Source organism: Sminthopsis crassicaudata, chromosome 1, assembly GCF_048593235.1.
Source record: "Sminthopsis crassicaudata isolate SCR6 chromosome 1, ASM4859323v1, whole genome shotgun sequence".
Taxonomy (NCBI): domain Eukaryota; kingdom Metazoa; phylum Chordata; class Mammalia; order Dasyuromorphia; family Dasyuridae; genus Sminthopsis; species Sminthopsis crassicaudata.
This window is the reverse complement of record NC_133617.1, coordinates 529,217,484-529,231,442: the sequence shown is the minus strand read 5'-3', so window position 1 is coordinate 529,231,442 and position 13,959 is coordinate 529,217,484. Positions and strand designations below refer to the sequence as shown.

Below are 13,959 nucleotides of genomic sequence, written 5' to 3'. Positions count from 1 at the left end.
GTAAAACCTAGGAGAGTCTTCAAGTGCTAGGGAGACAAAAGCAATCATCTGTCTTCAGGAAGTGGGCATACTAATAAACAATTAAGGCTTGGCTAGGAGGTAGCTATTTGTGTGGTTTTTTTAAAATCTAGCATTAAGAGGCTGCTAGGTGGTGCAGTGGATAGAGCACCAGCCCTGAATTCAGGAGGACCTGAGTTCAAATCTTATCTCAGACACTTAACACTAGCTGTGTGACCCTGGGCAAGTCATTTAACCCCAGCCTTGGGGGGGGGGGGGGAAGAGTAAAATAATTAAAAAAAAATTAATAAATCTAGTACTAAATCATACTATAAAAATTAAGTCTTTTATGCTTTGCTATTTTCATATTCATGTGTTCCATTTTATGGAAAAGGCATAATTCTATAAAAGTAGGTAAGGCTCCTAACTGAACCAAGGCTCAGTTAACAGTACCTATATTAAGGGTCATGCCATTATTTTGTTTAATAGAAGAGAAGGTTGGTCAAAAGGGGCAGGAATGCAAAATCTGGCTGACTAGCAGGGATACATATGGCAGGCAGAGAGATAAAAGGGAGATTCTTCCTTATATTTACCTGTAATTTACTTTCCCAGAAGATTTCACATGCCCTTCAAATATATGAATATAACTCCCATGCTCCTTCTTAAACTTCTGTTCTCAAAGCGGAATATCCCTACTTCCTTCAACTGTTATATATGAAAGTTTCCAGAACCACTACATATCCAAATTCTTCTGTAAACTCACTCTAGATTGTCAATATCTCTGCTAACAGATGAACACATATTTGGATGTAATATGGCTAATATAAATAATAAAGTGATTATTACTGATTCAAATCCTATATTCTTTTAATGAAACTAAAAATTGTGTTAGTTTTCTTAAGTATCTGATCACAATACCAACCAAGAGAAATAGATCTCTTCTTCCTATGCTTGCAAAACTTATTCTTTTAATCTAAAATAAGGTCTCTAAATCTTGCCATATTAATTTAGACTCATAATTCTAGCCTTTCAAGATCATTTTTAATTTTGTCATCCATAATTTTGAATGGACCTTAAAGTTTTGTGAGATTAACAGACTTGATTAATATGCCTTCTACAAATTCATCTAAAATCACTGATTTAAAACCTTGTCAAAAACTTGTCAAAAAGCAGAGTCAAAGAGAAAGCCTCATATTTGTTGAGAAACCACCCTTCTCTTTATGATAACACTGATCCTTTAATTGGACAATTACTATTCAAATGCAACTAATATACTATCATACAGTCTTGTCTATCTTGTCCAAGATTTCATGAGAAATGTTACCAAACATTTTGTCAAAATCAAGATATACTTTGTTTATAGTATTCCTCTGCTTTACAGGTCTACTAAATCAATCAAAAAATATTTGTTGTGGAATTAGTACAAATTGTCGTTTGTCAAGTCAGAGATAAGAATGCGCAAAATATATACAGATGAAGTAATTGACAAATTCAATTATTAGAAATCACAGTCTGTTATACTTAAATAAGATCTAGCCTTCCATTATCATATTCTAGTCGGGAATCCCATTACATGAATTCTGTTAACATTGAGATAACCATCTTTACCTCTCTGTGTTAGTTTCAAGTTTATTTTCTGTGAAACTTTCTCCTTTATATTACTGGTAATCAGAATAAAGGTTGCTCAGTTTGCTACTTTCATTTCAGAAATGTTGGATATCTCCTCTTTCAGGATTTAAAAAAAAAATTCATTCCTCCTATCACATCATCTAGAAAACTAAATCCTGTTGACATCATCCTTATTTTCTCATTCAAAGTCAAAGCTTCTGTTAGCACCCCTTTGTGTGGTTTATAGAAACTGACTGAAATCTGGTTCAAATCTATTTTCCTTCATTAACTTTGTATTTCAGGCAAACTGGACTACTAGTACACTGTTCTCTGAATTCATCATCAATCATCTTGCTTACATTCTTCTTCTTTTTACAGAATGTCCCTTTCCTCAATTTCAATGTGTCCAAATCTCATACTTCGTTCAAGACATTTTGGCCACCATGTTTGTTTTATTTTTTCTGATCCTTTTCAGGGAGAAAGAATGCTTCTTTCTTCTGAATTTTTCTAGTACATTTATACTTCTATTATGTCACATCACATTTTTGTTGGCATGAGAGTTGTGTATATGTTCTGTAGTCTCTATTTAAACTATTAAAACTAAAGATTTTTGAAGGCAAAAACCATCATTAATATTTGTGTCCTGATAATGTCCACCCCCATAGAAGGCCCTCAATGAATGTTTGTTGGATCAGTGATCTTCAATCACCAGGAGAAATGGAAATGCCATCTGGACAGATGTGTATACATAAATACTGTGTGTGTGTGTGTGTGTGTGTGTGTGTGTATGTGTGTATCTGTTTATCACACCTTTCAGTTTCCTAACATTGATTATAATGCCATTAGAAATACCTAAGTGACTTTTATTGCACTATGTGTTTCTATAGGAAACACTAGAAATGGATAGTGATAGGGAAATCTGAGAAATCTTGACATGCTCTTCATCACATTTAAAAATGAAACACATTTCCTAATTAGCCACATTAGATTTACATATATGTAAATCTCAGCTCTTCAGTAAGGGATCACAGTTCATTATAATTATTTTTCCCAAGGGTAGCAAAACAGGCGATCTCTCACCTACAAAGATCCTTTTTGGTGCTTGAGTATATAATGACACTTCTTCAAAGATCAGAAATTACCCTCCATAGGGAAAAGACTCCTACTATATTATTCCACAGAATGTGGGTTCTCCATTTTAAAAAAATTATATCTCAGTCTTCCATTAACCAATATTTTGATATTTTTTCTTTTCTTTTCTTTTTTTAATGCCCAGGAATCTTGCTTTCTAATTTCCTCTAATATTTCTTCCATTCTTTCTAGGGACCCTTCCTTCTCTCTACTAAAACTGAGAGGCAAAGAGGCATTCCTCAAGCCCTTTCCCCCTTCCCCTCTTGCAGAGATCAACTTGCATTTGCAGCACACACAATTGGTATGTGCTGGAAGGAAAGAAGGAAAGAAAGAAGGCAAGGAGGCAGACAAACATAGCACATACCCTGCATGTCACTGCACCAGCTCCCTTGTTGTCCGTATTTCCTGGATCTCAAGATGAACTAAGAGTCCTTTGAGGCTCCCCTGGAAACTGCAGCACAGGCAGAGGGCTAGGTCCTCTAGGGAGTGCTCACAGTTCTAACAACATTCTCATGGGGAGATGAGACAAACATATGGAACAGTTAAAAGCAGTGCAAGGCAGTATACGACTAAGTGCCAAAATGAGTGGTACAACAGATAATAGATGCTATAAGAGGGCAACAGTGTAGGGTTAGAAATGTCAAGGAAAAGTTTTCTGGAAAAGCTGGGTCTTGAAAGAATTTGAATACAGGTAAAGAGGAAGAAGAATGTTCCAGGTGCAGGAAATAGTATAACCAAAGGAGCACAGGTAGGAATGAGCATGGAATATTCAAGTAAAAATGAAAAGACCGGCCTATTATTTGGCTTTACATGCCAGGCAGGAGACTTGGACTTTATCCTAGAAATAATTCTTCCCATTCTTATGATTGGCACCTTACACATTTACAGTATAACATCAAAGTTGAAACATGCCCTTAACTCATCTATTCTATTGACTTTTGCATTATAAGAGGGATAGCATCTTTTTATCCATTAATTTCTCTCCATAGATAAAAGGCCCTGTAGAATAGAACCAGAATATGGTTCAGTAGACCACCACAATTAAACTTAAAACCTAAGGTTAGCATGATCTAGAAGTGTCATACCTGCATTTTAACTGAATTCCAGAAATGAACCAAACTATGAACCAAAAGTGGCATTCTGGTTCACTGGCAATCTTATTGGCAAACTCTGGGTAGCTTAGGGCTTGTACACTGAACACTAGTAAAGCTTCAAATAGGAATAAATCTAAACCTTTTGGAATTATTTAGGAATCAGAGTCAATGATGTCATCCCAATGGCTAGATCCCACACTAAGGGAGCCTCTTAATGATGATGACTGAGTCTACATTTACATACATATTAACATAATACATTTCAGCTAAGCTATAAAATTAAGTTTTCAAGAAAGATGCTTCAAGAAAAAAATAAACTATTTTACCACAAGAATCATATGACTATGCATTTCCCCCCATATTCCATATAATTCCAATAAATAATTGTATTCTTTAGCCTTCATAGAGACAATATTCTGAGTCTCCAAATTATAACTATGAGAATAAAAATAGATCAGGAGTAGACTACTAGTATCTAATAAATTAGTGAAACTTCTAAATAAGCAATTATATTAAAAGTTTATTTACATAAAATCATAACATAAAATTATACAAGTTTATTTGAAAATGAGTATTTCAGTAAAATACTTATGCATTTCCATATCATACACTATAAAGAGTTGTGGCCACTGAGTCAGGTCTTCTTGAAATGTAACAAACTGGTCATAGGCAATCCCCAACTTATTAAGGAACAATTTGCAAAGTCAGTTTGGAAAACCAGATGCCAAAAAGACCATTTTCCTTCCATACTATAATGTAGGATCTCCCTTTTTTCCTCTTTTTTCTTCCATTCTCTAGTGACTGATACATGGGAACAAAAACACAAGAACAAGGTTCTTGCTTCATTCCTTGCCATAGAACAATCCAGAGCAGGGTTTTTGGTAGCTGAACTTAAGTGGTTAAGAGGAAGAAGGAAAAGTAAATCAAAGACTATTTCTTTGTCCTTCTCTAGCCCAAAAGCTGCTGTTTTCTCTGGCCCTCCTCTCTCATTTCCTCTAAAGGGCTCTACCTTTCGGCCAGCTTCTGTGATTGTGATAGCTGGACATCAAGGATAACCTGAGGACGGTCTTCTTCGGAAATGAATATTTTTCATAGGATCACAGAGTTAGATCTAAAGAACCAGTCATCTAGTAAATACTCTTGGAGAGGTTAAAGGATTTGATTTGTCTAACTGCAATTTAGTCCCTGTGAATCAAAGTCAAGTATTCTTTCCCAGTATAGCAAAGGATTTTTTTTTGGGGGGGGGGGGAATACTTTGTGCACTTATATTTACACATCTGCAAAGTCAAAGTTAAAAAATTAAAAGTGAAAAATATTTTTGGAACAACTTATTTTAATAATCTTTCAGTATTTCCTTTTTGTAAATCAGTTTTAAAACTTTTTTTCCATTCTTTATCAGAGCAGCTAAGGGAAAAAAAAAACCTACTTGGAAGCAATAGAAAGGAAAGTGGGCCACTTTCTTTGGTGGTTCAGTTCTATATTTGGTATGTTAAATAATAAAAATAATACTAAATAATGATAGCCAATATACCTACAGCATTTATTTTATTCTAGTCACTATGCTAAGTACTTTACAAACATCTCGTTTGATCCTCACAACAATTCTGCTAAATGGGTGCTATTATTATCCCCATACATCTATTTTATAGATGTGGAAACTAAGAAAAATGGATATTAAATGTTTTGCCCAGGTTCAGAGAGCAAGTAAGTATATAAGACATGATTTGAACTCAGGTCTTCCTAGTTCTAAGCACAATACTCTAACCATTATGTCCCCTAGATGCCTGGTTTATAATAGATTAATCAGGCTTTTCTAGGCTGGCCCAAGATACCACTTATGTGTAGTACTCTTTTTTATGGAGAAAACTACTTCTAAATTCTAAATACCAATGAATTTTTAAGACTATTATAAGTTGGAGACAATTTGCATATAACCATTGTACAAGATTTAGACTTTTGGTACATATTCACATTAAAAAACTTATTATGCCACACTCATTAATTCCATTAAAGTTTGACTAATTTCACCTTTACAGAAAGGCCAAATAGGATTTAATTTATCTAAAACTTTGTTATCTTGAAGAAACTCAAACTCAATAGTCAATGAAAGAGAATCTAGCAAATAAAACAACCTAATTTTTACCTCCACCCGGGACCATTTTCCTTTGCAATGAAACAAGCAGATTTTCCCACAGAAAGGTAATGAAACAAAGTACTCAGATGTCATGTTCTGTAAAATAAAAATGCAAAATATCAATTTTACTACGCAATAAAAATCTGACTACCACAGCGTCAGTACATAAATGAATGACTATCTAATATCAGCATGTTACTTAGAAACAATCAATGCTGCTACTTTCATATAAACATTCCCTTTCATTTTAGGTAGTCTACTGATATACCTAGAATGTAGTAAGATAAAAGCCCATACTCTGGAATTTTTCTTTGATATAATTTTCCAAGCTCCTTTGAGGCTTCATGACTATACAACTCTACTGGGTAGAGTTCTTCTGCAGGTGAAGGCAGATTCAAACTTCCATTATTATAACACTCTGTCCAAATCAGTGTTTGCATTCAAGATTTGAATAACATATCAACTTTGTACTGATATACACATGATATTATTCATACTCATTTACCTTACAATGGAAGTAGTCTTCTAATTTATGCAAAATGTCATTGAGTTTGGACAGACCCTTACAAGGCACCTGGCAGTATAGAGTTCCATCTGAACAAATATTGGTCACTTTTACACTTGTATACATGGCATCAGCCTGTAAGAAACAAAAACAAACCTTGAATATTTTAATATTAAATAACTTAAATATCCTGTCATCTATTGAATATATACCAATTTCTGCATTCCATGATATGCCAACATTTTTCTCAGAGTATCTGAGAAACTATTATTTGCTTTCATTTCTTCTTTTTTTATCTTCCTTCCAGAAGATGTATGAGGCTGCTAGAATAGTTTGTTCTTTTAAGTTCTGAAATTTTTCAGATAAACTGATAAGGCTGAAAGAATAAAATACTTAACTTCTACTCTTCACATTCAAAGGACCCACATGTGACCTTATTAATATAGATATCCTTTGTAACATTAGAGTGTCTGTCTATATATTCTAATCTTGTACAATTTTCATGCAAGTATTCCCATATATTTTCCACAAAGAATTCAAAATGCTGATGACTTTTAATAACACATGGGTACTAGTGCCTCACACAAGCTCTCTCTTATGTTCATCTCTTTTTTCAATCATCTACTTCCTGGAAATTTTGTGCTACTTCTTCCACTCAATTCATCACTAGTTATATGCGAATAGTCTTTTAATGCTTTCATTGCCCTTTAGGTCACCTGCAATTATGATTTATGTGTTCCATGATTCTCAAGTCCTAACAGCATCAATCACACAGAATATCCAGTTTTGAGGGGGAGGAAGACTTTCTGCTGCAGGGAATGGCCTGAGATTACTGAAAGTATTATGTATTTTCCAAAAGGAATTGGTAATGTTAATTAATCTAACTGCATTTCCATTTGGACAAACAATGCTCTTATCTCTTTTAAGGAGTTGTAGGTATTAAGGAAGTTTTATAGTACTCTTGGTCTTGATTCAATTAATATAATACCACATAATAACAACAACAACGATAGATAGCATTTATATAGCAGTTTAAAGTTTACAAAACTCTTTTACAAATATTATCTCGTTTCATCCTCACCATAAACTTGGGAGATAGGTACTATTATTATTCTCATTTTATATTTGAAGTAAATGAGGCCCAAGTTAAATGATTTGCCCAGGATCAAAAGTCTGTAAGAACTCATTCTTTTTCCTCACTCTACCCTCTATAATATTTATCTATCAACAAATGAAATTATCTAAAAAAGCTGACATTTAAAAAATTCCCTCTTCCATTAGTATTCTTCACTGGATATCTGCCCTACCACTGGCATTTTTCTCCATGTTTCACATTTCATTTTAGATTGATAAGGGTTATTGAACATAATTACTTCCTGTGTTTAATCTTATTTATTCATTTCATTTCTTTCTTTTTTAATAATAATAATCATTTTCCTTTCATTTTTGGTTTTCTTTGTTCTCATTTTGGAATGGGGGAAAACCCCTAAATGTTGCATCTTTTTTAAAAATAAGATTTAAAGAATTCATTTGCTGTAATGATAATACACAGGGTCTTTAAAGTTTGAAAAACAACTTATATATACAGCACACACATACCTCTTATCTTTTTCTAGCTCTCTTTTTCTGTATGCATGAAATCTCATTTGATTCTCAAAACCTCATAAGAGAGGTTATTACTGTCTCCATGATGAGGTCAATGAAGCTGGACTTTAAATGGCCTGCCCTGGGTTCAGAAAGCTACTAAGTGTTTGAGAGGGAATTTGAACCCTGTAATTCCTGCCTCAGTCCAGTGTTCTACCAATTACACCATAGAGGTCAAATATATTTTTTAATAGTTGATAAACAATAAACAATAGGAACTCACTGTCTTCATTGTACCTTTCAATTATGTGATTCTGAAGGTGTAGTTTGTGAAACACTACTTATATCTTTCTCAGATTCCCTTCTAGACAGGATACCTCATTTGTGAAACCAATCTCATACTTTAGAAATGAGAAAGTAAGAATATATGGTTAAGTAGTTACTGATGTCCCTTTTTTGGTGTAATATTATCTCTGTGTGGTTTTTGTCCATTGTTTATCTTCCCTTATTTCATAATTCTTGAGAATCAATTGTGTCAACTTCAGAATATATTTTTTTATGTCTATATCTTTAGACAGATATATAAATGATGTAAGGCTTAATACACACACACACACACACACACACACACACACACACACACACACACACACACACAGAGAAGGTTCTGTTCTAGATGCTCTTCTAATTTTCATCTTAAGAATTTATTTAGCATTTTAAATACTATCTCCACTTCTTTACAGATTACATGGTAGACTGATATATTAAAACTCAAATGTTGTAGAATATATGGTGAAAATAGTTTATACTTAAAATTTTGCATTGGCAAGCACTCTTTCTGACCTTTTCATATATTCAGTTTTTCAAAAACCTAAAACAAAGCTTAAATTTAGGTTACTTTCCTTAGAGCTTTTGAATTCAAAGTTTAATTTCAATCACAGTGATAAATTATGATAACACTAAAAGAAGACAGTGTTCATGGGATTTTGCAATTAAGATAAACAATTCAATTCATGTTATTAAAGTAACCTTAACTTTGTCATGTGAGGATGCTTTCTCATACACAATTCATATAGCCAATGACAATAGATGGCAATCATCACAGTACCTGAAGGTGCACCTCCAGCGTTTTGTCACAAAGTGCTTTTAAACAGGTGGCATTGATATTGATATCATCCTCTCCAGATGTATCATACAGGACCACAAGAGGAATCTCAGCTTTTTCCAGGATTTCTACAGCAAATATCTTCCCACAGGCTAAAGATTCAACCACCTTCACTAAACTAGGATCATCATTAAAAACTTCCAACCCTGAAAAACAATTCAATACTATTTTCAGTACGTATTGACTAGCTTAAAATAACTTTCAGTACGTATTTACTAACTTAAACTATATATATATATTTCAGTATAAAATTCTTAAATTTTAACTGGATTTGTATCACATGTTTTTACCTATATTCCTTATTAAAGGTTTGTACAAACATGTGCTGCAGTGTAAAAATTCTAAATAATGTTTACCCAGAGAAAAGAAATCACAGGACAAAGAGAAAAAAATGTGATCAGAAGAGACATCGTATCAAGAGAAACAGATTTTTCCTTAATTAGATGTAATACAAATAACCTATCTAAATCAAGTAAGTTGAATGTATTATCACAACTATCAGTGGAGCTGGTCATATTTCCTCCTCCCCTCCATTCTAGTCCTTTGCACCAATAATATTTTTTATTCCCAATCCATTTGTCAAAACAATGAATGTTCTCTTCACACTTGGAGGTATACTCACCTTCCAATATTATGTGAGCTTTTTGATGTTGAGAGATCATTTTTCAATTTAATAAAGGTGTTACATTTGATTAGTATTTTTAAGGGTGCCATACATAGCTAAGAAATTTGGAAACTCTTTTCTGTTCCCCTTCAGTAATCACTATTCAGTTTCTTAACTCCTTTATCAGTTTTTTTTGTTTGTTTTTGTTAGGTATATGTAGGACTGAAAAGGATATATTGAGGTTCCCAACTATTATAGTTTTGTGATCTATATCATTCTGTGATTAGAGTAAATGTTCTTCAATAACTTTGGGGCTAGGTCAGTGTGTGTGTGTGTGTGTGTGTGTGTGTGTGTGTGTACACACACAAAAATAATATGCACTAATATTGCTTTATCGATGGTGCCTTTAAGCACACTACATTTTTATTACCTTCAAAAGTTTGCTTACCTGCTAATTTACATTTTGCTGCTTGGAAGGAGAGCAAACAAAACCTTGAGTTTAGTTTGTATACTTTGTTTTTTTCTATAATCTCACTGAAACCATAGTCAACATAGCAAACCTAATGAAGAAAATGAAACCGAATATTTAGACCACATTTTAAAAAATAGTTCTTTAAAACATATTAATAACGTACGTTTCATTATAGGCTCCATCTTATTTCCAAATTACCTTTGTTATTTTTCAAATTAAGTATTAACATATGGCACTAGAACTAGAGAAATTTTACTTTGAGAGAGAGATTATTTGGCTTTTAATGCCCCTTCTGAATGGTATATAAAACCTGACATTTTATAATGACATGACATTTTATAAGCATGCGCTGAATGGGAAATCACATAATTCCCTGACCATTACTCTTGACTTAACTCCAATGCCCCTCATGCTGTAATTCCCTTTCCCTTCTCCCATCAGCCTTCTTTCTTTGAATTCTAATTTCCTGATATCTTCAATCCCTGACATCTTCTTTTGCTTCTAAGGTAATCAGTACTCTTTATTCCCAATAAGGACAAAAAGTCAAGCAGCTACAGAAGTATAGAGAAGTAAATTACTGAGTATAAAAGCATTTTACATTCAAGCACTTATTATTTGCACTTTTTATTAAACCCTTCCTTTATATTTGGCACTATAGTAAGCACCAAAGACACAAAAACAAAAATACATTTCTGCCCTCAAGGAACTTATTTTTTAATAGAAAATGATAACATACATATTATACACATAAATATGTATGAGCAGGGAGGAGTGTTTTGATAAGGGAAGTCACAAAAAAAGATTGTTTAACTTGTCCTTTCTAGGAATTGTCACATTGATTTGATCACACAAGAATAATATAATTCTGGTCAGGGATGGAGCACATCTATGACTAAAAAGGTTTCATACTGAAAAGAAATAAAAACATCTAGAGATCTATCAAATTTGATCCATAGAGACTTAGTAGCAGGTACAAAAAAGGAATTAAAATAATAGGAGAAAGAATTAAGTAATTCTCAGAAGAAAATTTCAAGAAAGAAAGTTGGAAATAAACTCTAGGCCCAGATATCTATATATAAATGCATAGAGTATGAATAATAATAAAGATGAACAGCGAAACTTTACCATAAGGAAGCAAATTCATTTTTGTAGGCTATTATTGAGATTTGGCAGGTTGGATAAATAAAAATATACTCATAAGAATATACTATTGACCATCTAATTAAAAGATCTAGATGAGAAGTCTGGAAAAAATAGTTCACAAGCTTAAACTGAAGGTATGATATAATAGTGATGGGAAACTTCATTCAGATTCCCTTTCTGGATACCACTCTCTTCCAAAAGTAAATAAAATTCTTAAATTGTGACGTATCTTAATAATTTCATTCACAAAAGGTAAAAGGAAACTGTAATTTGGGTCTGATTCTGATCGACCAGGAGGAAAAGGTTTAAAAAAAAAAAAAAAGGAATCAAGAAAAAAATGATCTTTAGAGCTAGTGATTAAATTCATTACAGAAAGAAAGGAAAAGCCAAGCACAGCTATGTGTATCCTAGATTTTGGGAGGAAAGATTTAAAAGGATTCAGAGAAAGGACCATTAGAATTCACTAATATTCTTCTGCTAAAGTCAAGTTCAAGAGGGTTAAGTAGTAAGAAACCGAGAACAAAAGCAGAAATGATTCCAACCAAGTAAAAAGAAGAGCTACTTAAACACATGTAGATTAAAGAAAAGCAGGTGATAGAAGTTAATTTGCCAAACATTTATTAAGAATTAGAGTGGCATAGTTCTATAAGAACAGGGCCAAAAGTACTGAAGCTGAATGCTTGGCCACAAAATTTTTGTTTTTGTTTGTAGGTTACTTTGAATATTGGAAGAGTAGTTTAGAAGGTCAGAACAATCTGACCCTTGCTCAGGATAGAAAAAATGACTAAATACCAGCATGATTTCAAGGAAAAGTCATCTCCTTATTTAATACAGTAACTATATGGTTTTACAGTCAAATGTTTAGAAACAGTATAATTGGATTTCAGCAACACATTCACAAAGTCTCTTATGGTATACTTGGTGCCAACGAGGAGAGAGGAGTATTAGATAATAGTATAATTTGGCCCATTAGGCTTGATTGAATGACCAGACCCAAAAAGTAGTCATTACTAGGTCAAAGTCAAATTATAGTGCTCTCTGTAGTGAAATGTCTGAAGGACCTGCCCTTGACCTAGTATACCAATGGCTTGGATGAAGTTATGGAAGGTCTGTTTGTCAAAATTGCAGATGCTAAGCTGGGAAGGGGAGCTGACTTATTGAGTAATAGTCAAGATTAAAAAAGATCTTACTACATTAAAGTATGAGCCAAATCTATTAAGATGAAATAAAACAGACAAATATAAAGTTCTTTATTTGGATAAAGAAAAAAAATGTCTAAGATGGGTATACAAAAGAACATATCTAGAAAAACAAACTGTAGTTTTCTGGATTTATCCTGCTAGCCTAGATCAGTGGTCCTCAAACTTTTTAAATAGGGGGACAGTTAAATGTCCCTCAGACTGTTGGAGGGCCGGTATATAGTAAAAACAAAACCTCACACTCTGTCTCTGCCCTCAGCCCATTTGCCATAATCAGGCCGAGGCATAAACGTTCTCAGCAGGCTACATATGGCCCGAGGTCCATAGTTTGAGAACCCCTGGCCTAGATGATGCAGGAGAGAGCAATGGATTTAGTCAGGAATTCTTTGGTTTAGATCCTGTTTCTGACCCATATACTTGATATTGTGACTCTGGACAAATCACTAGTCACAATCTCTATCTGCCTTAGCACCTCCTCCCAGATTTGAGAATAAAATGAGTTAATATTTATTAAACACTTAGTAAGGTGCCCTGCATACAGGAGGTACTTATCCATCCTTCCTTCCTTCGTCTTCCCTCCCTCCAAAATAGATGAGCCTCTTAATAACAAAGAAAATGGCCAAGCATTCAGGGAATTTGGATTCTAAGTTCACCTCTGTTGTGAAGAAATAGCAACAAGGAAAAGGGGAGAAAATTAGGGACTAAGGACTTATTTAAATGATATTATTTATATGATTTAAATGTTATGTCCATGACTATTCCACTTTCTTTGTACTTAGAAAATGTTATCAGAAAAAAAATAATGTTAACATTCTATGTGGTAGAAAATGTTTTTTTTTAATCAATAAGAGAGGATAGCTGAAGAAAAATTGAAAAGGGTGTGTTATGAAAACCGAAAGCTGCTTGAATAGGAATTTTGATTGAATCCTAATAATCCTAGAATCATGGGACAAGCCTAATTCTCTCTTGTGTACTGCAGCAAAGATCTAAAAACAGAATCAGCCAAATGATAAAAATAAAAAAATAAAAAAAAAAAACTGAATAGAAGCTATAGTAAGTACCTTTATCCAGTTCAGGACTGCACAAAAGTATAGCCAGAAGCCTGTGAGACTGCTGCACCAGGGAAAATCTATGTGAGGCCAAGTAAACAAATTGGAAGCGTCAGTATTTGGACCAGTGGTGCTCTAAGGGCACCAGAAAGCCTATATGGAGGAGAAAGAAGTCCAGGCAATTTGGAGACCTGCAGCTATGGATGTGAGGAGGATTTGCCTTCTGACCAAAACAGTCCAAGGGAGCCAGAAGTCTACAGAAGTCTGACTTAAC

At 33.6% G+C, this 13,959-nt stretch overlaps 1 protein-coding gene across 8 annotated transcripts in view; it reads right to left on the bottom strand.

Moving 5' to 3' along the window:
* Positions 1–13,959, bottom strand: part of TDRD7 (tudor domain containing 7) — a 93,914-nt gene that overhangs the window by 17,810 nt on the left and 62,145 nt on the right. For all 8 annotated transcript variants that reach the window (XM_074281815.1, XM_074281817.1, XM_074281818.1 and 5 more), the window contains 4 exons: positions 10,271–10,382; positions 9,162–9,364; positions 6,470–6,604; positions 5,974–6,060 (listed from right to left, as the gene is read on the bottom strand). In XM_074281815.1, the coding sequence (XP_074137916.1) occupies positions 5,974–6,060; positions 6,470–6,604; positions 9,162–9,364; positions 10,271–10,382 (537 nt within the window). The remainder of the gene's footprint in view (positions 1–5,973; positions 6,061–6,469; positions 6,605–9,161; positions 9,365–10,270; positions 10,383–13,959) is intronic.